The sequence below is a fragment of the Danio rerio genome, chromosome 12, assembly GCF_049306965.1.
Source record: "Danio rerio strain Tuebingen ecotype United States chromosome 12, GRCz12tu, whole genome shotgun sequence".
In the NCBI taxonomy this organism is placed as follows: domain Eukaryota; kingdom Metazoa; phylum Chordata; class Actinopteri; order Cypriniformes; family Danionidae; genus Danio; species Danio rerio.
The window spans coordinates 10,115,922-10,141,442 of NC_133187.1; the positions used below are offsets into that span (position 1 = coordinate 10,115,922).

Genomic DNA, 25,521 nt, shown 5'->3' on the forward strand with positions numbered 1-25,521 from the left:
CTTCATTAATTAGGGGTCGCCACAGTGGAATTAACTGCCAATTTATTCAGCATATGTTTTGAAAAGCAGATGCCCTTTCAGCAAAAACCCAGGACTGGAAAACACCCATACACACTCATTCACACTCATACACTACGGACAATTTAGCTTACCCAATTCACCTATACCACATGTCTTTAAACTGTGGAGGAAACCGAAGCAACTGGAGCAAACCCACGCAAACACAGAGAGAACATGCAAACTCCACACACAGAAATGCCAACTGACCCAGCTGAGGCTCGAACCAGTGACCTTCTTGCTGTGAGGTGACAGCGCTAACCACTGCGCCACCCTTACATAAATATATAAATTAGCAAGTTAACAATAATAATAGTGGTGGCGCAGAAGGTAGTGCTGTTGCCTCACAGCAAGAAGGTCGCTGGTTCGAGCCTCAGCTGGGTCAGTTGGCGTTTCTGTGTGGAGTCTGCATATTCTCCCTGCAGTCGCGTGGGTTTCCTCTAGGTGCTACATTTTCCCCCACAGTCCAATGACATGCGGTACAGGTGAATCGGCTAGGCTAAATTGTCCGTAGTGTATAAGTGTGTGTGTGAATGAGTGTGTGTGGATGTTTCCCAGAGATGGATTGCAGCTGAAAGAGCACTTGCTGCATTAAAACATGCTGGATAAGTTGGCGGTTCATTCCACTGTGGTGAATGCGGTACAGGTGAATTGGGTAGGCTAAATTGTCCGTAGTGTATGAGTGTGTGTGTGAATGTGTGGATGTTTCTCAGAGATGGGTTGCGGCTGGAAGAGCATTCGATGTGTAAAAACATGCTGGATAAGTTGGCGGTTCATTCTGCTGTGGCGACCCCGGATTAAGGGACTAAGCTGAAAAAAAAAAATGAATGAATGAACAACAATAATAATAATAATAGCAAAAGAGCTCCTTTTGAAAGGGGCCCTTGGCTTTGCCGTAGCCCCAGGGCCCAATATGTCCTTAATCTTGCCCTGACAATGCACACAATCACATTACTCTGAAAAAATTAATGAATGCCTATTTTAGAACGAACTGTTGTCCTAATTGAACCAAAGGTTTTAAAATATTTATCTCTGCTGTATAGAGCCGGAGCACCAGCGAGCTCTTGGAAACCTCAAATATTTTGACTACCAGCTGGCCAAACAGAAGAAGGCAGAGAAGGAGCAGAGCACCAAGGAAGAGAGCAAGAAGGAGCAAGAAACGTCAGATGGGAAGAAGGAATATCTCCCGGAGAAGAGGAAATATGAGAAGCTGTGTAGAGGAGAAGGACTCAGAATGGTGAATAACTGAATGTTGTAACTGAAATGTTAACCATATGTAATATTATGTCAGTGCAGATGTATGAATCTACAATTACTCTTTTTTTTAGCTTAATCTTTTCTTATACATTTATGAAGTAGTGTTGACCGCATATTAAAAGAAAACTCAGCTTTTTTGGAAATGGCCTAATTTTACTACTCACCTTAAATTAAACCTCTGCATTTTATAATTTTTCAATCTATTCAGACAATCTTCGTGTCTGGCAGGAGCACTTTTAGCTTAGCGTAAATAATTGAATCTGATTAGCATCCCACTCTAAAATGAACAAAGAGTTTTGGTAATTTCTTAATTAAAACTTGACTCTTTTTGTAGTTACATTATGTACTAAGACTGACAAAAAAGAAAAAAGTTGAAACTGCTGCAGCTTTGGTACAGCAGCAAAGTTCCTTGATTATTACGCCAGAATAATCTAGCCCTATCAACCTAGAAAATAAAATATTGTTTCCGCCTGTCTTACATAATGAAATTACAGAAGAATCAAGCTTTAAATGGGAAAATTATCAAAACTTTTTTTTTTTTTATTTCTTGAGAGAGATGCATAGTCTAATCCGATTTAATGATTTATGCTAAGCTATAAGTGCTCTCGCCAGACCCAGAGATCAACTAAATGGATTTAAAAATGCTAAAACTCAACTGTTTAACTGTTGGAAAAATGAGTTACGATTATTAAACAGGAATTGAAGAGTTCAGATGCAGAAGCCGCTAATTGCCACTTCCACCAAAAATGATATATGAATGCTTTAGGCACGTACTTGTAACGAGGAGACTGACACAGAGGGATCCATTATGCAGTATTTATTTATCACAATTTCACTCAAACACACAATATGCACCTGAGTGCACACACATCCACAGTAGTAGTAATGGTTTCAGGAATGACGGTGAACAGACACAGAGTGAGTTACCAGGCATGGGTAGAATGTGAGGGGCGTGATTCAGAGTCCGTGTAGCAGGCTTGGGTCGAGGGCAGGCAGCGAGAATCAGAGTCCGTATATCAGGCGTGGGTCGTGGGCAGGCAGTGAGAATCAGAGTCCGTAAATCAGGCGTGGGTCGTGGGCAGGCAGAAGCCGAAGCAGAGTCAGGAACAGGCTGGAGTCATACACAAGAGATCAGGCTGGATATAACGCTCAGTAATGCTAGCCGGGGCTAAACAAGACTTCGCACTGACTGAGTGTTTGAGTGCGGCTTATAAGAGGTACGTGGGTCGTTAACCTGATTCAGATCAGGTGTATGCACAATCAGTGTAAATGGATGATGTAATGCTAGAAGTCCAGAGATGGTGACCTCTGCTGGCCAGCGAGGGGAATGACCGGGACCGAGTCGGTGACAGTACTAGATGTTAAACAAATAGTTTTGCTTCAAATCAACTGAATCGCAACGTCAGAGCGTTCAGAAATAACAACTTGTTTGCAAAGGCCGCTAAACGCCACTTGCCTTTGACAGCAAAAGCCGCTATATCCCGAGAACCAATCAGAAGGCGCTAATCGAATCGTATGTTTTTAAGGTAGCGGTGTGCTGAAACAGCGGCTTTTATGAGGAGACTGTTCCGCTTCCGATTTAGATTTTAAATGATGAAGTTCGATGAGCTGGATGAGCCTGTCTGACTGTCAGTGAATGGCAAATGAAAATGTCCCGTACCTCAAAACTGCATTATAAGAAAAAGAAAACACACTGTACAGTCGGAAGTATAACATGCATTCTTAACGTGCTTTTGCGCAGTGACGCTACTTTGAATGAGTCCAATTTACTTTACAGTAAACGGCTACTGTGTTTCACTAAAGATAAAGTTAAGATGCCTTCCTTTGATCCCACATGTGTGCTTTAAGGATAAACAAGAGACGAAACAGAGATCAAGACCTTGGCTGCGTCTAAAACCCCCTACTACTCAGTAGGTACTGCATTTAAATTTAAACGTGCTACTCGCAGCCCTTGAGTATGGTGAGAATGAATTAATTGAATGACAGCTTCTAAAATTGTCTGAGAGGCATCCTCTTTTGCCCAGTAGGCCTACCATGTGTTTTATTTGCTAATGTAAGCTATTTTGTAAAATATAAATATAATGGATAAAACGATGCATTATTTATATTACTTCATATTTTACCACCTACTACATCACATACATACATTACTAAATTAATGGACAATCCACAGATATTAATTTTACACAACATTGTTTGATTCTAACAAACTTAGTTTACAATGTTTACGTTGCTCCACTGACATTAAATCTAAACCCCAAATATCAGAAATGACAACTAATAGTTAGGATTTAATCAATGTCAATTTTAATGTCATTGATTAATGCACTTGACGGATTTCATTCATTCATTTTCCTTCTGCTTTTTTCCTGGTTTATCACGGCGGAATGAACCACCGCTTACTTGAAAGATTTATGTATTTTTAATTTTAGGTGGTTTGTGTAATGTGTTTTAAGTGTAGTGAAATAAATTGACTCTTTAGTGATTTTTCATCTAATTACACTGTCTTGTTCCAATAGGTGGATTTAGAGGTTTTTGCAAAAAGAGTGGATTTAGCTGGTTTTGATGCTAAAGAAAATTTACCTTGTTTACTAGCTAATAACCTTAACAGTACCTATAAAATGAAACTTTTTAACCTAAACAGAGGAGCCTGATAGAAAATGCTCATTTACTAGAAAAGTCTGATGGATTTAGAAGGTTTGGCATTTAAACTCTTCAAATGTTAATGCACAACCTCAGTAAAAAATGTAGCCATAACTGTAACGACTGGGGGGAGTGACACTCACAACAGAAGGTAAGATCCAATATGCAGGTTTATTCAATGTCAGGCAAGCAGTGGTCATCAGGTGCAAACGGGTATCTATAGACAGTCCAGAATCATAAACGATAAACAGGCAAAAGGTTGAAAGGCAGGCGGCTAAACTAGAGAACAAGGGTGACAAGGCTAAGGTCTAACACGGAGAAACCAAGACAGGGAACCGCGTTGTAATGTCACAAAGATGCAAACAAGACTCTGCAAACTGGAAGCGTGAATGAGTGGCTTATGAATGGAGTGATATCAGTCTGTGACAAGTTTCAGCTGGTGATTGCAATCAGGATAGATGAATGAACAGGCGTGTGTGTTTGGGAGCAGTGCATGTATGAAAATGTAGTCCTGGGAAATGCGGAAATGTAGTTTTGAGAGTTCGTGTGATAACCAGCGATCTCTGGAAAGCGATTGCTGGTTGTGTGACAATAACACATAATATGTATTTTTGTCTTTTGTAAGAACAATGTAAATAAAATTCAAAAACACGTATTACCTCACCCTTACAGACTCCTCGGAGACAGAAGCATTTGTTCTGCCGTTACTTCAATGGTAACAGACATCCATTTTACACAATTGGGCCAGTGAAACAAGAAGACGAATGGGACCGTCCACGAATCATCCGTTATCATGAGATAATAACAGAACAAGAAATAGAGAAAATCAAGGAGCTCTCCAAACCAAGGGTGAGTTTAACTTTTACACACATTAACATGTTTATTATTATGTTTATTATTACACTCTATATGGCCAGTTGTGTAAAGAAAGGAATTTTAAATACCCAAGTTACCCTTACTGAGTTGGTTTTCTCAGCAGTTTTACTTTATTAAGTAGTTAAAAATGTGTACTTTTACTTATGAACATTTTTAGTGTTGTGTCTGTACTTGTACTGCACTATTTCCCTGCAATGACTACTTTTTAATTATTATTTTGGTGTTGATGGTGAGCTATCCATAATTGTTCTCTGGTGTTTTTATTGCATTTAACACTCCATTTTCATTGGGCAAAATGCTGGAGTAATGTGGATGCAAGGCATGACCATTTAAATGATACCTGAGGCTTTTTCCACACCTAAACAAAGATCAATGCACATACATGGAGCACCTCAAATATGGTAAAAGGAAAAGCTCAAAGTGCTTGTTTAATATTCGAGAACCAATGAGGCTTGTTCCTGTGTGTTATTAAACTACAGCTTCAAAAATATGGACATGGTTCATGTGTCCACATGCTTTTTGGCTATGTAGTGTGTACATAGTGTACTGTGGGATAATGCTGCACATTTATATAAGTCACTGTTATACTGACAATCCGAGAGAACGTACTTTATCTATAAACTCCCTGTTATCAGTTAAATTAATTATGATATGTTTGTGAATAGAGTCGTTTTTTAAAAATGATGCTGTCAAAACCATAACATTTACTTTTGTGTTATTCTTATCTAGTTACAGTTGAAGTCAGAATTATTAGCCCCCTTTTGAATTATTATTATTTTTTAAAATATTTCCCAAATCATGTTTAACAGGGCAAAGACATTTTCACAGTATGTCTGATAATATTTTTTCCTCTGGAGAAAGTCTGATTTGTTTTATTTCGGCTAGAATAAAAGCAGTTATTAATTTTTTAAAGACCATTTTAAGAACAAAATGATTAGCCCCTTTAAGCTATATTTTTTCGATAGTCTGCAGAAAAAACCATCATTATACAATAACTTGCCTAATTACCCTAACCTGTCTAGTTAACCTAATTAACATAGTTAAGCCTTTAAATGTTACTTCAAGCTGTATAGAAATGTCTTAAAAAATATCTAGTCAAATATTATTTACTGTCATCATGGCAGAGACAAAATAAATCACTTATTAGAAATGAGTTATTAAATCTATTATGTTTAGAAATGTGTTGAAGAAATCTCTCCGTTAAACAGAAATTGGGAAAAAATAAACGGGGTCTAATTATTCAAGCGGGCTAATCATACTGACTTCAGCTGTACTAAGTGTCAGTATAACGTTAAAGGCAGATGTTACTCACAGCATCTATGAATTCAATCTGGTCTAAAGTGTACATAAAAATATGTGACCAATCTTATGTTGAATTGAATCTTGCAATGCCAAACAATACATTAAAAATGTATATATATATATATATATATATATATATATATATATATATATATATATATATATATATATATATATATATATATATATATATATATATATATATATATTAAGTAAAAGTCATGTTCCATGAAGAAATTTAGTTAATTTCCTACTGCAAAAATATTGAAACTTTTTTAGATTAGCTATGTGCATAGGAATTTAATTTGGGCAGGTTTAAAGTTCCTGTGAAGAGCTTTAAATTATGCATTTTTATTTTATGTTTGACATAATCACACTATGAGAGGGTGGGGCATAGTGTGGCCCCTCCCCCTTTTTAAACAACAACCAATAGTGTTGTTTTTTTAGTGAGAGTTGTTGAGCTTAAGTGCAACAAAAAACAAAAACAAATGAGAAGCATCTTGAAATTGGGCAGAGCATGTTAGAAACTAGAGTACATTTAGTACAAAAAATAGTACATATCCAAGGGCTGTTGCGATAATAAATGAACATTAAATTGAGGATGTTTCTGGCCAAAATCTTTTTAATCTTACTTGCTTTTTAACTTGCTGCTAGGAAATGCACTTGCCACTTTATACGCTAAATTGAATGCCTTTCTGGCCCACATTTTATTCACTTTTAAATTTAAAAAGCTGCTGGAGAATGCCACCTTATATGCACATCATATGCAGTTTTAGTAGGTATTGTTACTCCTTTTATAATTAATTATTGTTGCCATTTTTTCTTTTTATCTCTTGTTATTGTTGTTGTTGGATTAATAGGACTGCACTGAAAGGAAAGTCCAAACGTAAATTTTGTTGTGTTTTGTACAATGGAAATAAAGATTCTGATTCTGAGAGCATTTGATTGGTTATGATTTGATGAGAAACTGAAGTATGAGTTGACATGAATAAAATCGTTTGGCTGGAAGTGACAAACTACAAGCTTTACATGTTTATATAAGTTTCATATTTTCTAAATGCAAATTCTGTCACTTTTTTGGCGCACACTAGCTTAAAGATGTCCTAAAAACGAGTAATATTGATACCAACAGGGTTTCCAATGTCACTTAAAAGTACTTGAATTTCAGAGACCATTTGGATTCAACACCTGGAAAGTACTTAAAAACAAAAACAGGTCTCTGAAAATGCTTGAATTAAATTGAAATTGAAATTTGTTCCTGGTTTTATTTTAACAGTTGTACTCAGTTGTCAAAAACAGAACGAAAAAAACTGAGAAATTCTTAAATTATAAATCTTTAATATAAATATTTTACAACAACACAGACAAATGATGCACATTTTATCAGCATTTCAGAAACCGCAAGTGAATATGACCACTATTGAATTTAGCATGTTTTATGCAAGCTTTTTTGAACATGACATTTTAAAATGTTTTTTTTTTTTTGGAAATGACTCTCTCTAATATGTTTTAATGTAAATGTTAAGTGTAATTGAAATGTTAAGTACAGGAAGGACTTTCATGATGCTATACATACAGTTGAATTCAGAATTATTAACCCCCTCTTTGTATTTGTTTTTCTTTTTTAAATATTTCCCAATTGATGTTAAACAGAGCAAGGACATTTTTACAGTATGTCTGATAATATTTATTCTTCTGGAGAAAGTCTTATTTGTTTTATTTCGACTAGAATAAAAGCAGTTTTTAATTTGTTTTAAAAAACATTTTAAGGTCAAAATTATTAGCCCCTTTAAGCTATATTTTTTCAATAGTCTACAGAACAAACCATCGTTATACAATGACTTGCCTAATAACCCTAACCTGCTCAGTAAATCTAATCAGTTATTAGAAATGAGTTATTAAAACTATTATGTTTAGAAATGTGTTGAAAAAAATCTGCTCGCTGTTAAACAGAAATTAGGGGAAAAAATAAACAAGGGGCTAATAATGCAGGGGGCTAATAATTCTGGTTTCAACTGTATATATACAGTTGAAGTCAGATTTATTAGCCCCCCTGAATTGTTATCACCCCTGTTTATTTTTTCCCGTTTTCTGTTTAACCGAGAGCAGATTACAGGTTACACTAACTTGCATAGTTAAGTTAATTAACCTAGTTAAGCCTTTAAATGTCACTTTAAGCTGTATAGAAGTGTCTTGAAAAATATCTAGTCAAATATTATTTACTGTCATCATGGCAAAGATAAAATAAGTCAGTTATTAAAACTATTATGTTTAGAAATGTGTTGAAAAAAATCTTCTCTCTGTCAAACAGAAATTGGGGGAAAAAATTAAACAGGGTGGCTAATAATTCAGGGGGTTTGATAATTCTAACTTCAACTGTATGCTGGGGAATGAATTACAAGGTGTTTGATTTAAAATGAATGGTGCTTTAAAAGGTCATTGAAAGTCCTTGAATCTGCTGTTCACGAAAGCGTGGGAACCCTGATTTAAACTTTATTTTAATTTCATTTCTGATAATCAATTACTGATATTCTCAGTATTTATATATATTTTTTGAACCCTCAGATTCCAGATTTTCAAATAGCTACATCTTGTGCAAATATTAGTCTACACTAATGAGCCGAACACTTATTTATTCAGCTTTCAGAAATTGTATTAATCTCAATGTCAAAAAATTAAAACTTAATGTTTTTGTGGTCCAGGCAGAGTCACATATGGGTTCAGATATCTTCACTTCTTTATATTAGATTATTGTAGAACATAATTTTATTATGTAATCAATATAATTTTTGTAGTTATCAGTGTTTTATTAGGGGCAAAGCAGTGGCACAGTAGGTAGTGCTGTCACCTCACAGCAAGAAGGTCGCTGGGTCACTGGTTCAAGCCTCGGCTCAGTTGGCGTTTCTGTGTGGAGTTTGCATGGTCTCCCTGAGTTTGCGTGGGTTTCCTCCGGGTGCTCCGATTTCCACCATAGTCCAAAGACATGCGGTACAGATGAATTGGCTAGACTAAATTGTCCTTAGTGTATGAGTGTGTGTGGATGTTTCCTAGAGATGGGTTGCGGCTGGAAGGGCATCCGCTGTGTAAAAACTTGCTGGATAAGTTGGCGATTCATTCCACTGTGGCGGCCCTGGATTAATAAAGGGACTAAGCCAACAAGAAAATTAATGAATTAATGAATTAATGTTTTATTAGTAGTAGTTTGTTAGTTTTAAGGATACCTATAAGCTAGTGTTCTCAAAAACAAAGACAAAATTTGCATTTAGAAGATATAAACAGCCAAAGCTTATAGTTTTTCACCTCCGCCCTAATGGATGAATGATTTGTTTGACATCACCTCATACATAGTTTCGTATCAAATCTTCTGACCAATCAAATGCTCTCTAGTATCTGACATACCTTTAAGACGCTTCTCATTTGCTTTTCATTTGATGGGCTTGAGCTCAACCACTCTCACTGGCAGAGCTGTGATAAAAACAAAATGCTATTGGCTGTTTTTTTTATTAGGAGGAGGGGCTACTTTATGTTCCGCATTTTCTTCATGTCTCAGTAGAGATTACGTCAAAATGCAAATAAATTTTTTTTTGACTTCAATTAGAGCCTCTGATATTTGGAGTATTGACTAACTTCCCTCAGCCTCTGACCTGTCATTATTCAGGATTATTAGTCCTCATGTAATTAGGACACCCTAGCAAACAGAAAAAGTGTGTTGGTCAGTGGTCTCTGCTGTGTAACTTGTGTACTCTTGGCCGGTTGGCTCAACAGCTGCGCCGAGCCACCATCTCCAACCCCATTACTGGTGTCCTAGAGACTGCACACTATCGCATCAGTAAAAGGTAAGGCTCCTGTAGGCCTGTAGCTCTGCTAACCAATCCACCGGTTCTTCCTACTGCATGCTGGGAAAGCAGCTTTAACAAGAGCCCAGACAAAACAGAGCACACGTATATACAGGAATGGTCAAGTGTTATATGTTCACCAAGACTGCATTTGTTTAATGGAAAATACATTAAAAGTAATATTGTGACGTTTTTTAATTAAAAAAAAAAAAAAAAAATATATATATATATATATATATATACATATATATATATTGTTTTCTGTTTAAATATATACACTACCTGACAAAAGACTTGTAGCCTATCCAGGTTTTAGGAACAAGAATTAATAACTTCACTGCTAGTTGATCATTTGGTATCAGAAGTGGCTTATATGAAAAGTAAAGTCTAGATTACACTTATTTTACCAAAATAAAATATGATCATGCCTTGATTTTGAATGATTTAATTAGGACAGTAAGCTCTGACTTTGCTTAGACAGAAGTCTTGTCACTTAACAGAAATAATGTCCAGTATAGAATATAAAGTTGTGGAGCAGTGGAAAAAGAATTAATATTGTGTATGACTCGCATGAGCTTGGAGGACTGCATACAAACATCTCGGCAATGACTCAAATCACTTATTAATAGTCAACTGGAATAGCAAAGAAAGCGTTCTTGCAGGACTCCTAGAGTTCATCAAGATTCTTTTGATTCATCTTCAATGCCTCCTCCTTCATCGCACCCCAGACATGCTCAATATTGTTCATGTCTGGTGAGTGGCTTGGCCAATCCTGGAGCACCTTGACCTTCTTCAGGAACTTTGATGTAAAGGTTGAAGTATGAGAGAGCGCTATCCTGCTGAAGACTTTGCCCTCTCCTGTGGTTTGTAATGTAATGGGCAGAACAAATGTCTTGACACCTCAGGCTGTTGATGTTGCCATCCACTCTGCAGATCTCTTGCACGCCCCTATACTTAATGTAACCCCAAACCATGATTTTTTGTTCACCAAACTTGACTGATTTCTGTGAGAATCTTGGGTTCATGCGGGTTCCAACAGATCTTCTGCAGTGTTTGTGATGATTGGGAGGCAGTTCAACAGATGATTCATCTGAAAAAATCTACCTTCTGCCACTTTTGCAAATGATCAACTAGAAGTCAAGTTATTATTTGTTGCTCTTACAACAGCTGATATGTTGTAAGATATCATATATGTGATGCAAAGCTGAAACATTACTCTAGTTGTCAGTGCCACATAATCCTTTAGAGATTATTCTAATATGCTGATCTGGAAACAGTTTTTGCTGTTTAATATTTGAAACCAGAATACATTTATTTAAGATTCTTTCAATAGTAAGGTAAAACGAACGAACATCTCAATTAGTCACTTTTAAGTCCTTGATGAATAAAATGTCTAACTCGTTTTGAACAGTAGTGTATACAAATATTAAGAGGCAAACACAGTTTTAAGCATATTTAATAATTTTAAAATGCTTATTGAGAATCAAACAAGCATATTACTATGATTCATGAGGGATCATGTGGAAAATTCACATTTGCTTGCACAAGAGTAAACTAACTTTAAAATATATTCAAATAGGAAAACTTCAGATCAGAACAGTGTTTTATAGTATCACTCTTTTTACTGTATTTCTAATCAAATAAATGCAGCCTTGGTGAGAACAAAAATAATTTCTCTATCATTAAATCATTGTACTGGCCAACAATTTTGCCTAATTTTAACAATGAATAATAAATATTCAGTAACAGATAAAAATATATCCCTGTTTGTCCCGTTCTTGTGAATGCTGCTTTCCCAGTGTTTCTTTACACACGAGAGATACATAAACACAGTTTGACCCAGGCCATGAAGAAATAAAAACCACCCATGCAGTCCACGTGCACAGTTGGTGGAGTTCAGTTGAAGTTGGTATCAAGTCCAGAGCTTACAGTAACATCACTTTCACATCTCTTTTCTATTTCCTCTGTTTGTTTGTTTTTTGCCGGCTCTATAGCTCAGGCGCGCCACAGTTCATGACCCTCAAACTGGCAAACTCACCACCGCCCAGTACAGAGTCTCCAAGAGGTAAGGGGTCAGAGATCAAGGGCAGAGGCCACATCTGTTCCCCCTTCTCCATTTTTACCTAGAATCATATTTGTGCACCTCAGTTATCATTTCATCTGTTAAACAATGTGATAGAATTTTGCTCCCCTTATCATGTCATAATGTCATGTTTAGGATGTAAACAATCCAAACACAGTCATAGTTTAATAAAAACAACAACAACTAAATTAAATTGATTCTGATTGGCTGATGAACATTCCAAGGGGCCAATCACACAGCGTTTTTCCTTTCCAATGCTCTACTTTTCTATTGTTTCTGTTGTTTTTGTAAATATGCACTTGATGGATGTTTGTGAGTGTCTTTTGGAGCGTCGAGTAGAATTTTTTTAGACACCGCAACTTTTACATGCAGCGCTGCATCATTACTGTTAGTTCCAAAGCAGTAGACCAATCAGATGAATTCTCAAGTCCGACAATTGTTGCAAGGTTCTGTTTACAGACAAACCGACACTTTATGCTGTGCTTTTTTTAACTATTCCGGAGCGTTGCGTTTTACATTTTAAGATGCAAAGACATGTTCGGTGTGAATGAACCCTAAGGCTTGCAGTTATTTTCAAATAAACACATGACTAAAGTAGTTCCAGTCAGGTCTTGAACAAATTGCAGTTTCATATCACTACACCAAATAAGTTTGGTTATTTTACAGCCTACAACTAAACAAAGCAAAACAAAGCAAATGGCTTTGGTGGAAATACACCACGTCCCATCCTGTCTTTACATGGTTGTGTACAGGGTACTAAGTAACGTAAACACTTACCAAATGGTTGTGGCATACTAGGCATGGCACAGAATGATGCATCTGGTATGGTGTGCGACCTGCTTAAAAAACTAGTTTGAAGACAAAAACCTGACAAATTTCTTAAAATACAGCAGTGTCTTTAGGTGTAACCATATTTTTAACCATGGTATAAGTGGAATAATTGACTCCAGTCTATTGAATTATTAGAAAATTATCCACACTTCACATTGTGACCGCATCACCACCTAATTCAACCGTTATTCTTTACATAATTTACTTGCCCTCAAACTGTTACAAACTTGGAATAATTATTAATATACACAATTCATATACAAAAACAACTGCATACATGAAAGCAAGTAAACAGGCGAAACTAATGAGTATATTACACTTATGCTATATATAAGCGCAATGACAATTCTATTTTTCTACCCCTATCCCTTCCCCTTGGTCCTTGAAACAGAGTGTGCTTCAAAATACAACTACAACGTGCACAACACGTGTACACGTCATCACATGTCATCGACGATCGCGACTGCGAGTGTCATCGCATGGCAGATGTGAAAGTATGTTGTAAGACTACTATACTGAAGTTATTCTGGATTATAGATAGCGAGATTTAGCGGGTTTTATTTTTGCGGGGTTTTTTAAAACACGAACGTTGTTATGGATGTATTAAAACGTGCCTGTTTGTTGTAAAAATTCGTAATAATGCAAAAAAATACTAATTTGTGCATCTACTGATTTTGACTGTGTGCAGCCATGTTGTCATGTAGAAGATGTATTTTGGGAAATTGTCGTACCTCATGATTTCGAGTGTGGTCCTTAAAAATTTCTGTTTTAAGGGCAATCTAGCCCTTTTCCTTAGCCCAACGCCTTCAAGCTAAAGAAAATTGGGACACCTTCACGTGAACAAGCAAAACGAGGAATAGGGATAAGGGGAAGTGCTAAAGGGTAGAATTGGGATTGGGCCATAGTATATGTAGTAATAGGTTTATATTAATGTGTCAAAATGTAATCATGTTATGACGTTTAAGCTTAATAATCAGAGGAAATTTTTATATGTTCATTTTGCTTGTTTTCTGGCATTATTAGTTGCAAAACAGACACATCTGTTGATTTGTGAAATAGCGTGACTGCAAAAAAAATTTTAATTAGGTTTTACATGGTTCTCTATAACTTGTTGAGAAAACACTTGACCATTCTTTAACAGCTGAAATGATACTATGGACTACATTGGTGCCACTTATTATAGAGAATTCCACTAGACAGCGTTTAAGTAACCCTAACTACTTTTCATAAGCTTTTCTCACATCAACCAAACAGTACGTTTACATGGACACCAAAAATTATATTATTAAAATAATAATTTTAATACGATTAAGACAATACTCTGATTACGAGTCTACCATGTAAACAGCGATTTTTTTTTTCTTTCCTTAATCCGTCTAAAGTCATAATCGAACTAAACAGAAATCGAATTTAGACATGTGGAATATGCATATTTTAGGGTGCTTTCACACCTAGACTTTTCTTTCCGAACCTGTCTCGTTTGCCCAGTTAGCTCGGTTCGTTTGACATATGTGAATCAACCAATCACGCTCTGATCCGCGCCAAAACAATCGCTCCGAGATCGCTTGAATGAGGTGGTCTCAGCTCGATTGAAACAAACTCTGGAGCGGATCGATTGTAGTAAGAAAGCGATACGATCCGAGCCTGGTTATATCACAGTGTTTTATGGATATATAATAGGCATACGGCTATATGAAGAGAGAATTATGAGCAGGGCGGGAGGTCATTCCAGACATCCCAAGTCTCCCGGAAGTTTCATTAGTCTCAAGAAAATGCACAGAGACTCCCGGGTGCCCGCAAACAAAGTGATAATCTCCCGAAAATCGCGCGTCTCCCTCCCGGTCCTCAAATACGTCGCTCATCCTTCTCAACCCTCCCCACCGCATCCGTCCTCGCTCTTCAGACACGTCACGCGCACCCTGTCAAACACCACCAAACCACTACCACCCCCCTGACAGCTGACCAATATGAGGAGAGTTTACTCGCACGTGACTTCTTTTAGCTATTTTGGTGCATTTAGAAACTTTGCCATGTGAAAGCGAACCGCACCAAGAACAAAGAGCAACATTGTAACAATTTTAATCCCTGTTTCGGAACAACTGAATTGATTTACAGGTGTGAAAGCACCCTTAGTCGCATTATTAAAGTGCAGTACAGACACCCTTATAACACTATTACCGTCATGTAGCCACATTGTGCGACAGGATATTTTATACGCACACGCCTGTTTGAAACTATTTTCTGCACCTACTGAGTCAGTAAAGGACCATACACACAAACCACGAATCGCTGAGTTTTTTTAATTTTTTTATTCTGCGTTCGGTATCAAACTCCATTAAAACACCAGTCCTTACTTTATACTCGCATCCAATACCTTAGTTTATCACTGGGGCATGAATAAAATGTTCCTAAATGAAAGTGAAAGTGCCAAATTGCAGTTAAAGTAAAAAAATTACACATGAAACACCAGAAATTACTTAAAACTTTAAAGGAAACCTTGGATAGCGCAGAATTCCGCAAATTTTTTTTTGCAGAATTACACAATTTCTGCAGATTTTTAGCCCATCATTAATTCTGTTTATTTACATGAGTAAATTTGTAAATCTGAATTTATTCAGTTTTTATTCAGTAATTTATTACTTTTTATTTCATATATTAAGGTTTTAGTTGACACTCCGCTGGATACTTCCAAAATACTTATGCAGAAATTTGCAGATTTTTACCAAAATTCACTGCTGAAATAGCAAAAAACATCCGCAGATTCCGTCTGGCCCTAGCTATAACATATAAAACAGGATCATGAAAGGAACATTCAAAAAGCAACTCATATAAACACCTTAATCATATTATCGTCTTATTCAGGTTAATGTAAATAATTTGATTCCTCATGTCCATGTAAACATAGTCACTGACTCATTTCTGTTAGTATATCACAGATTCACACAAGTTGAATTTTCAATACCTAATCAATCTAATTTGAAGGATGGTCATGATTGGCGGTGGTGAGTTTTGCACAAGCAGACACCACTAGTTCTAAAGTCTTGATTACCTGCATATTAACAATACTAAAGCTTCAGTCACATACTAAACACTGCTTTAATGCTGCAGCTTTACACTGGGCAACACATGTGCTGTGTTTCTGCTGTTTTTATGTTTTGTTATTAATTGTCTTCTCTCAGTGCGTGGTTGGCGGCCTATGAGCATCCGGTTGTGGATCGCATCAATCAGCGCATTGAAGACATCACAGGCCTCAATGTCAAAACAGCAGAAGAGTTACAGGTAAGAGTTTTATGAGGTCTTTAAAGGGTTAGTTCACCCAATACATGGAAAAAATGAAAAGGCATCCTAGGTATTTATATCTTTATGGAAGTTAATTTATATTTTATCACCTGTTGATTCTCTTGTAAGGGGTATTAATAGGTATTATCTGGGCATGGCAATTTAGGTTTGTTTGGTTGATGATGAGTTGAACTAAAATGTGTTTACGTTAAAGCTTGTTTGCTTTGTTTTTCTCCTTTATTAATATATTGATTTGGTCGATTGAACATTTGATTTTGGTTTATTTGATTAAATCATACATTTGTTGAAGTTTTACTTTTTTCTTTAATGGAATTATTTGAGTAACTGTTGTGAGGTTTTCTACCCCTGGCACCCAATCCATTTTATTAGCCAAATACCGCTATAATATGACTTGACTAATATGACCATGTTCTTCTTTCAGTTGAATCAGTCGAAAAGTTATTTTAAGATTTATGTAGGCTTTTTCCAACTCTGTAATGGCAGCTGTATTTTTTTAACAGTCGCAAAGAAGTCCAATAAAGTGCATCTATCCGTAATAATAACGTTCCTCGCATGGCTCCAGGGGTCTGTTCTTCGTACCTCGCTTAAATGATCTAAGATGATTTGGTAGATCCGGGATCTTTTAATCTTGATAACTGATCTCTCGCTAATTTGGTTCTTCAAACAAGTTCGCGAATCAGATTAAAATGTCTGGATGAACTGATCTGAGATCGCTGCGTGTGTTGTAAAGGACAGATCTATCTATCCTCGAAATCATGATCAGCAATGCAGCGATTGGCTGACGGCACAGCAGCGTAATGACACCATCTGATTAATATTCAATTATCCATGTGAGCAAAATTACATCAAATTAGCAGTAAACGCTTTGTTAAATATGACACGCAATAACCTTCCACATTTGTTGTGAGCTGCAGGCTTTACACTTTCATGTGTCAAGAGTATTCATCATGTATTTCAATGCAAATCAATGTATTTAGTTCTACATTTAGAAAAGATTTTCTTTATAATTGTAGTCGTATTTTAATCGGTGTAAAGAATAACTGGTTGTTTACAAAAGCATTTTCATATTGGTAAAGGTGTCTGCAACTTTTGTGAAGCATCAAATCACTGGCATATTAACTATCAAAACATGTTTATGACTGCAGAAATGTATTGCCTTAAAAAAAAGTCACATATTGTGCATTTCTATTATACACAATTTGTACTAAAGCGATCTAAAAAGTTTATATCAATAAGTTTTCTCTTTGCACCACCAGGTGGTGTCTTTGTACTTTCATTTTGAGGGTGCAGATGGCATACGTTTTATTAATATGTATAACTTTATTTATTTTATTAACGACTATAACTTTATATATATAGTTAAAAAATATTTACCATTTTCCCAAGTGTATATAACTACTGTAAGAAAATATCAGAATTCAGTACTTACTTTCTTTATTATCTTTGCTTGAAGTGAGCCGATCTAATCCTGTTTATATGAATTGAACCTGCTCCCAATCAGGTTTGACCTAGCAGAACTGTTGCTATGACAACAACTCTCGGATCAGCTTTGAAGAACGAAACGATCCTGGATCAAGTCAAATCGTCAATATCCAAATCCAGCTAATTGAGTAATCCTAGTACGAAGAACGGACCCCAGGGGATGCCAGATAAGACTGATATACCTATAATAGCAACAGGAAACATTGTAACAATTTTTTGCCCACTTCATATTGCCTAATTTTGTTGGAAAAATGTGTGTTTTGTAACAAATTTCATTCTTTATAAATTGTATGTTCAGTTATCTACAAAATAAACAAAAAGAATGAATACATTTTTAGGTGAAGTGACGTGCAAGTAATACTTTTTGGCCCTAAGGGAATTATGAATTAAATTCAAGTTGATATATTATAATATAAAATATAGTACTTATGACAATTTTCTTTATAATTTGAGTTATGAATTACAGTATCGCAATACTACTTGGTATCGTGATACTTCAGCTGATATAGTATCGTAACTTTGATTAATGATATCATGACAACCCTAAATGAAAGTCAATGAGGCAAAAACTACCACCAACATAATAAAAGGGTAGTCCATTTGCTCAGGGTGTATTGTTGGATTTTTGCAAATTTTTGCTGGAACACAGAGTAAGCTGTGGCCAAATTGAGACTCAAAATCACCCCAGAGTGGATGAGAACATCCCCAACCGCAAACAAGGGTTAATATGAGACTGACAGTTATGTCGCATTGCAGTTTCTATTACAATTTTTACATTTTCTCTCTTTTAAGGTGGCGAATTATGGTGTTGGAGGACAATATGAGCCCCATTTTGACTTTGGACGGGTAAATATCAAGTTCTTTAATCATCACAATGTATAATCTAATGCACCAAGTTGAATGGATCATTTTAACAAGTGTTTTCCACCAGAAAGATGAACCAGATGCCTTTAAAGAGCTGGGCACAGGGAATCGCATAGCAACCTGGCTCTTCTACGTGAGTACAGTTCCATCACTGTCCTGTCAATATCAGGATCTGCTGCTGCCATCACTTATTATCGATTTCCATGTAAAATATCCGGTGTGTTGCAGATGAGTGATGTAGCAGCAGGGGGAGCCACTGTCTTTCCAGAAGTAGGAGCTGCAGTAAAGCCACTGAAGGTGCTCTTTGTTTGGTTTTTCATTGACAGAAGATGTTTTATACTTTATGTGTGTAGTAAGCGCATTTAATTCACCTAAGAGTTTTAGGAGAGTTGTCTTTGATATTGCCGAGAAGCATTTTGGTAAACTGCAATATAGGTAATTTCCTCATTTTCATTCATTCATTCATTCATTTTACTTCGGCTAAGTCCCAATAATCATCAGTGGTCGCCACAGCGGAATGAACCGCCAACTTACCCAGCATATGTTTTACACAGTTGATGCCCATCTAGCTGCAACCCAGTACTGAGAATAATCCATACACACTCTTTCACACTCATACACTATGGGCAATTTAGCTTATTCAATTCACCTATAGTGCATGTCTTCGGACTGTGGGGTAAACCTGAGCACCTGAAGGTAACCCGCACCAACACAGGGAGAACATGCAAACTCCACACAGAAATACCAACAGACCCAGCCGGGACTCGAACCAATGACATTCTTGCTGTGAGGCGACGGTGTTAAACATTGAGCCACCATGCTGCCCCTCTCATTTTCATCTTGCACTTCAATATATTTGTAATTAGTTGACTGGACATTATTGCATAACATCACAGTTCAATTTAAAATACTTGTATTTTAATACATTTAATTGTACTAACTTAGGCTCTGATAACACATTATTAATTATTAAATCTGATAATTTAATGTGCCTCTATTATTCAATTTGAAAGGTTCCTAATTTGTTTCGGAGGTCTGCTACAATTACATGTTTTTAAAATCAAAATACGTTTTAATTTTCTCATAATATACTTTCAGCATCACCATCATTCATCGGTTATTAAATAGCTGCATCCCAAATGGCACACTATACACTACGCACTTATACACTCAACAGCATAGTATATGTATGTAGTGTCGTCCCAAATGGACCACTAACGGTTTTTTTTACTAAGCGGAAATTCAAACCATATCCCTCATGACGTTAGCCGGTTGCAGAATTAGCGGAATAAATCAGCAAACTACCTAATAATACCTGCCATGATTATAACCACTTTCAATATCAGGAGTTATGAAACAAGTAGGAGAATACTGCTTTTACACTCCAAAATCAATAAAGTAATCCAACATGTGCGCCAGATAGTTCCAAAGCAGTGACCGTTGAGTGCGTGAAGTGTCCACACATCGTTTTAAGGCTTTATTAAGTGCATCATCCGGGTATTTAAAGTGCACTTATTATTTTTAGAGTTTTCAGTGTAGATGCACTATTTAACACTACAAAATAGCATAGAATAGATGCACTAGAAATAGTGCATAAGTATGCGACTCGGTATGGACCTATTGTCTTAAAAAATGTATTTAAAGATTCCAAGAGTGTATTTTGCTCTGATTGGTCAGGTGGTCCAGTCTTGTGATTGTTCAAAGAAGTGTGCAAAAGTTGATCTGAAATAAATGTCTTTGAATTTGTTATTATTGTTATTTTTAGCAGCTTTTCACATCTGGAAATGGTGAAATCCAGATTAGCCACTCGTCTTCTTTTAATAAAGATGCGGTTCCAGTTGGCGTTGATTGTCCTGTCTCTACAGATTTGCTAAGTGTGTGGTCAGTGTGCTTTATGTTTAATTAGATGGCAAAGTTAGTTTGTATCGTCAGCAGAACTCTTTCAGTGTTTAAAGACATACCTTAGTCAAAAGGATTTAGTTACTAAGTTTACAGTGCATTAATGTCACTACAATGTTATGGACTGAAATATCCGCTGTAAATGCTGCTCTCCGTGTAAACATGTAAACACCGCAATCAAACTCTTACTGTCGTGTAGAATTTTTACCGCATTTTGTGACAGGATAGTCTATACACACACACAGCATTCTGATGCTACGTTTAGAGGTTTACAGCTAGAGTTTTCACATTCTGTATCAAACATACCATTAAAACTACACTCTCCAGCAGTTCCTCGCATCCAATATCATATTTGTCATGGGGACATGCATCAATTGTTCCTGAACTAAAGTGAAAGTGCCAAACTGCAGTTAAATCAACCCAAGCTCATTCTGGAAACGTAGCCCCGCGGACGTTTCTGTAGACCGCAATTTACGTGGCCGGAGGTACGTACGGCTGCGTTTAGTTTTTTTCGAGCGAACGCACCAGAAATCAGGTAAGATGAAAAATAGAATCCAAAAAATAAGGGTGAGAACGCGGCGGGATGCGAAAATGCGGTCAAAATCAAAGACGAGTTAGTTCGTTTGTTCAGCCAGACAGTCGCTCCACAGCGGCCTCCGGCAGCTTTTCGCGCGAGAACAGCGCGGACGCGAACGGCACGCGCTCCCGAGAGCCGATAGAGATGCGAAAAAACGCGCACAGTGGCCTCTCGCGGATCTGCGAAAACAAAAACTGCTCGAATACGTACCTCCCGGTCACTGTCTTTCTCCCCTGCATCTGTGTGTTTGTTTTGCCTCTGTAAAAATCAGCACGTGCCCAAACGGAAACTCACATATTTATGCAAACCTTTCTCTCCCCCGACACTCCCACCTAAAAAGAGCTGGACACACCCACTTTCCTGACTTTTTTCAAACTAGAGGTGTGAAAACACCCTGCTGAGACAGAGGGGGGTTTCATGGCCTTTTAAAAAGTATGTCAAATTTATTTAGATTAAGGCCCCGTTTACACTAATGCGTTTTCGTTTTAAAACGCATAAGTTTTGCTACGGTTACGCCATCCATCCACACTACGCCACAGTTCTCGAGCGCAGAAAATGGAGCGTTTTGAAAACGCTGGAGGGGCCGTTTTCATTCTTAAACGCTGCTACTCCGTCTCAGTGTGGATGAGGAAAAACTGAGACATCTGAAAACGGAGGTGGGGCTGCTGAGATTCGCTACCTGATTGGGGCTTTTTTGTCAATGCGTATCCTTCCCTTTTTCGTCAAGCCCCTATCACATGACTATAACACATGGCTTTAACGCTACCGGAAGACAGTACTGTAAACAACAACATGGGCACAGAAATGGGAGCGTTGTTTGCACTATTATCTGTTTTAGGCGCCATTGTGCAGTTATTCATGTTACGTTTAGTAACAACTCAACCTCGTCGTCTGTCCACAAAAATACCTCTCTTGCTTTCTTTGTCATTGCGTTTAATGTTCATCCGGCGTTTGTTGACCAACAATAATCAAATGCCGAGCGAGACACATGCTTCCTGTTTATACTAGAATGCGCGAATGGTCACGTGATATACGTTTTTGGTGGTGTAGTGTGGACAGAGATATGTTCAGAGACACTAGGTGAAACACTGGTGTGGACGCGGATCGTTTTTGATCTAAATTGTTGTTTTAAAACTAAAACGCAACAGTGTAAACAGGGCCTAAGAAACAAAGCTGCGCACTTTGAAATACATCTAAGTGGCTTTCCATTTTATTAATCAAGGGCAGTGTTTAACGGAACCGACATGAGATGCGGGTTTTTAAGTCACTGATTTTGTTTTGTTTGAGCTCAGCAAGACTCAAGTCCACCATCTTGACCAGCACCGTCCCAGAATAAACTAACACCGACAGATTAATGCTGTTTTATGTCAGCAGGGGTGAATGTCATGTAATTGTCTTGTTTGTGTCTGTGTTCAGGGCACCGCAGTGTTCTGGTATAATCTGTTTCCCAGTGGAGAAGGAGATTACAGCACGAGACACGCAGCCTGTCCAGTACTGGTGGGAAACAAGTGGGGTGAGGGTCTCAAACTTCCAGCAGACTTTCTTCATGCTCTAACTGTAGCTTGTTTTAGTAATCTAGCCAATGCTAATCATTTTTTTTCTTTCCTTTAGTGTCAAATAAATGGATCCACGAGCGGGGTCAGGAATTCAGGAGACCCTGCGGCCTGAAAGAGACCGACTGACCAACGCCGTCCACCATTTTTCTCATTCACTCCTTCAGACTCTGAAAACACTCCTGCTCTTCATTTCCTCTGTCCACAGCAGCAACACTTATTTTCAGTGAAGAGTGTGTTTGTGTGTGCGTTTTGTGACATCAGGACACAAACTTGCATAATGACATGGGTATGATACAGGTATTATACAGAGGAAGTGACTTATGAGACCATGTACCCGTTTTTCAAAAGGCTCATAAATCATACAGAAAGAACCAGAATTTTTTTTGTGGAAGTAAAACGTGCACGCTGTTTCCTGTGAGAGAGACTTGGGCTGGGGTAGGGTGATAGATAAAGTTTGAAGAGTATAAAAACAGTGGAAAGCTATGAAATGTCCCCACAATTCACAAAAGCAAGCAAGTTTGTGTGTACTTGTATATGTGGTTTACGAGCAGGGTGGAAATTACAGGAGTGTTTGGGGGGGATTAACCCCTCCAGTTAACACGTGTAGAATGTCAAAACAAGATGTATGGGGGTTCAGCCCTTTTATAATCTAATCGGTATCTTAAATAATTTTAATAATTAAAATTATATATATATATATATATATTTATACAACAGTTCTGTCTGGTTCTCAAATCTGATTGGCTGATAGCCATGCGATATTTTGCAATATCAAAACTCCTACAGCCTCTTTATTCTTTGTGTATTATTCCGCCCACATACACCCAGCAAAAAGCAGACACTACTGATCTAAAGTTTAAAAGATGCACGCTCAACTGTTTAACTTTCAGCTTATGATTTGAATCCGGAAGAAAGTAGTTCCTCATACAAAAGGCTTTTTGAGACTCTTCATGTTTGATTTTGTTTTTATATACACAATTATGCCATCAAACTGTGGTATAAATAAATATATCGGCACTGGCGGCCTCGTGCCAACGCACGCCTCCCACCAGTGCCGATATACAGCCATATCACACTGCTACTCGTGTGATATTGCTCATATACATATGAGCAATAGTACACGAGTTGCAGTGCAATATGGTCGTACATCTGCACTGGTGGGAGGTGTGGGTTGCGGCTAAGTGCCTTAGTGTGCCACCAGTGATGATATACAGCTATATCGCACTGCTACTTGTGTGAAATTGTGTTTATACAACAGTTCGACGGCATAATTCTGTATATTAAAAAAGAAAATCAAACACAAGAGTCTTAAAAATCATTTTGTAAGAGGAACTACTTTCTTCCACCATTCACATCTGCAGCTGATGTCAGAATAGCAGAAACTGTTGCTACTTCACCAATGTCTCTTAAGAGTTGTTAATTGAATGATTCTCTAGCGTAATGCCTAAGTGATGACAAAACAGCTGATTTTGCTCACATTTTAAGAGTGGCTGAATGGCTAGAAATGGCATCATTCTAAAGACATTTCCCAGTATTTCTCTGTTGTACTTGTGATATCACCATAATTAACCCAGGAAAAGCTAAAGCAAAGCAAACACTAGCAGAAACATTACCAGACTTTAGTTATAAATGCAGCACTACAACATACAAAAAGGGAGACATCGACTAAATCACTTACTTTTTAATAATTTGATCAGCTGTAGTTTGAAATTAGTTTTTCTCCTCTAAGGGCTTATTATGCGGTCTCTGTCGCCATTTTATGGCAGAACGTCAACTGTCTTTGCTCTGTTCAGTATGACAGACTGATGGATGCCGACGTGCTGAATCTCAGAAGTTATATAATATTTGAAATAGTCACTGAATAAACAGCATAGTTTCACTCTAAACGTAATTCTCCCCTAAAAAGGCCTCAAAAGTACTTTATGTTGTCCAACAGCTGCAATGTTTGTCAAACTGTAGTGAGTTCATTGATCTGCTGTCACTCTATGTGGGCGGAGTAATACAGAAGGGTGAGGGTGCTATTATTGCAGAAAATTTAACAGCTGTCAGCCAATCAGATTCGAGAACCAGACAGAACTGTTGTATGTAAATATACAGTTGAGGTCAGAATTATTAGCCCCCCTGCCTTATTAGCCCCCTAATTATTTTTCCCCAGATTTTGTTTAATGGATTTTTTTAACACATTTGTTAACATAATAGTTTTAATACCTAATTTCTAATAACTGATTTATTTTATCTTTGTTATGATAACAGTTAATAATATAATACTAGATATTTTTCAAGACACTTCTATACAGCCTAAAGTGACATTTAAAGGATTAATTAGGTTAACTAGACAGGTTAGGGTAATTAAGCAAGTTATTGTATAACAATGGTTTGTTCTGTAGACCGACTGTATATCGAAAAAATATAGAGCTTAAAGGGACTAATCATTTAGACCTTAAAATGTTTCATAAAAAATTAAAAACTGCTTTTATTCTAGCCCAAATAAAACATACAGGACTTTCTTCAGAAGAAAAAATATTATCTGACATAATGTGAAAATTTCCTTGCTCTGTTAAACATCATTTGGGAAATATTTAAAAAAGAAGAAGGAAAAAAAAACAAAGGGGGGCTATTTCGATAGTCTACAGAACAATCGTTATACAATAACTTGCCTAATCACCCTAACCTACCTAGTGAACCTAATTGATCTAGTTAAGCCTTTAAATGTCACTTTAAGCTGTATAGAAGTGTCTTAAAAACCTCTAGTAATATATTATTTACTGTCAACATGGCAAAGATAAAATAAATCAGTTATAAGAAATGAGTTATTAAAACTATTATGTTTAGAAAAGTGCAGAAAAAATATTAAGATACAAATCAGAGAAAATTATTTAAATATAGGGTATAAAATTATATATATATATATATATATATATATATATATATATATATATATATATATAATATATATAA

General features: G+C 36.8%; 1 protein-coding gene across 3 annotated transcripts in view; it reads left to right on the forward strand.

Moving 5' to 3' along the window:
- The window catches only part of p4ha1a (prolyl 4-hydroxylase, alpha polypeptide I a), a 44,913-nt gene extending 19,760 nt beyond the window's left edge, over positions 1 to 25,153 (forward strand). The window contains exons 7-16 of one of the 3 annotated variants that reach the window (XM_073917710.1): positions 1,101 to 1,294; positions 4,630 to 4,806; positions 9,901 to 9,971; positions 16,065 to 16,164; positions 18,460 to 18,513; positions 18,599 to 18,664; positions 18,760 to 18,828; positions 22,424 to 22,520; positions 22,619 to 23,219; positions 24,621 to 25,153. In XM_073917710.1, the coding sequence (XP_073773811.1) occupies positions 1,101 to 1,294; positions 4,630 to 4,806; positions 9,901 to 9,971; positions 16,065 to 16,164; positions 18,460 to 18,513; positions 18,599 to 18,664; positions 18,760 to 18,828; positions 22,424 to 22,520; positions 22,619 to 22,689 (899 nt within the window). In that variant the 3' untranslated portion in view covers positions 22,690 to 23,219; positions 24,621 to 25,153. 3 annotated transcript variants of the gene reach the window in all.
- Positions 25,154 to 25,521: the final 368 nt, after the last annotated feature.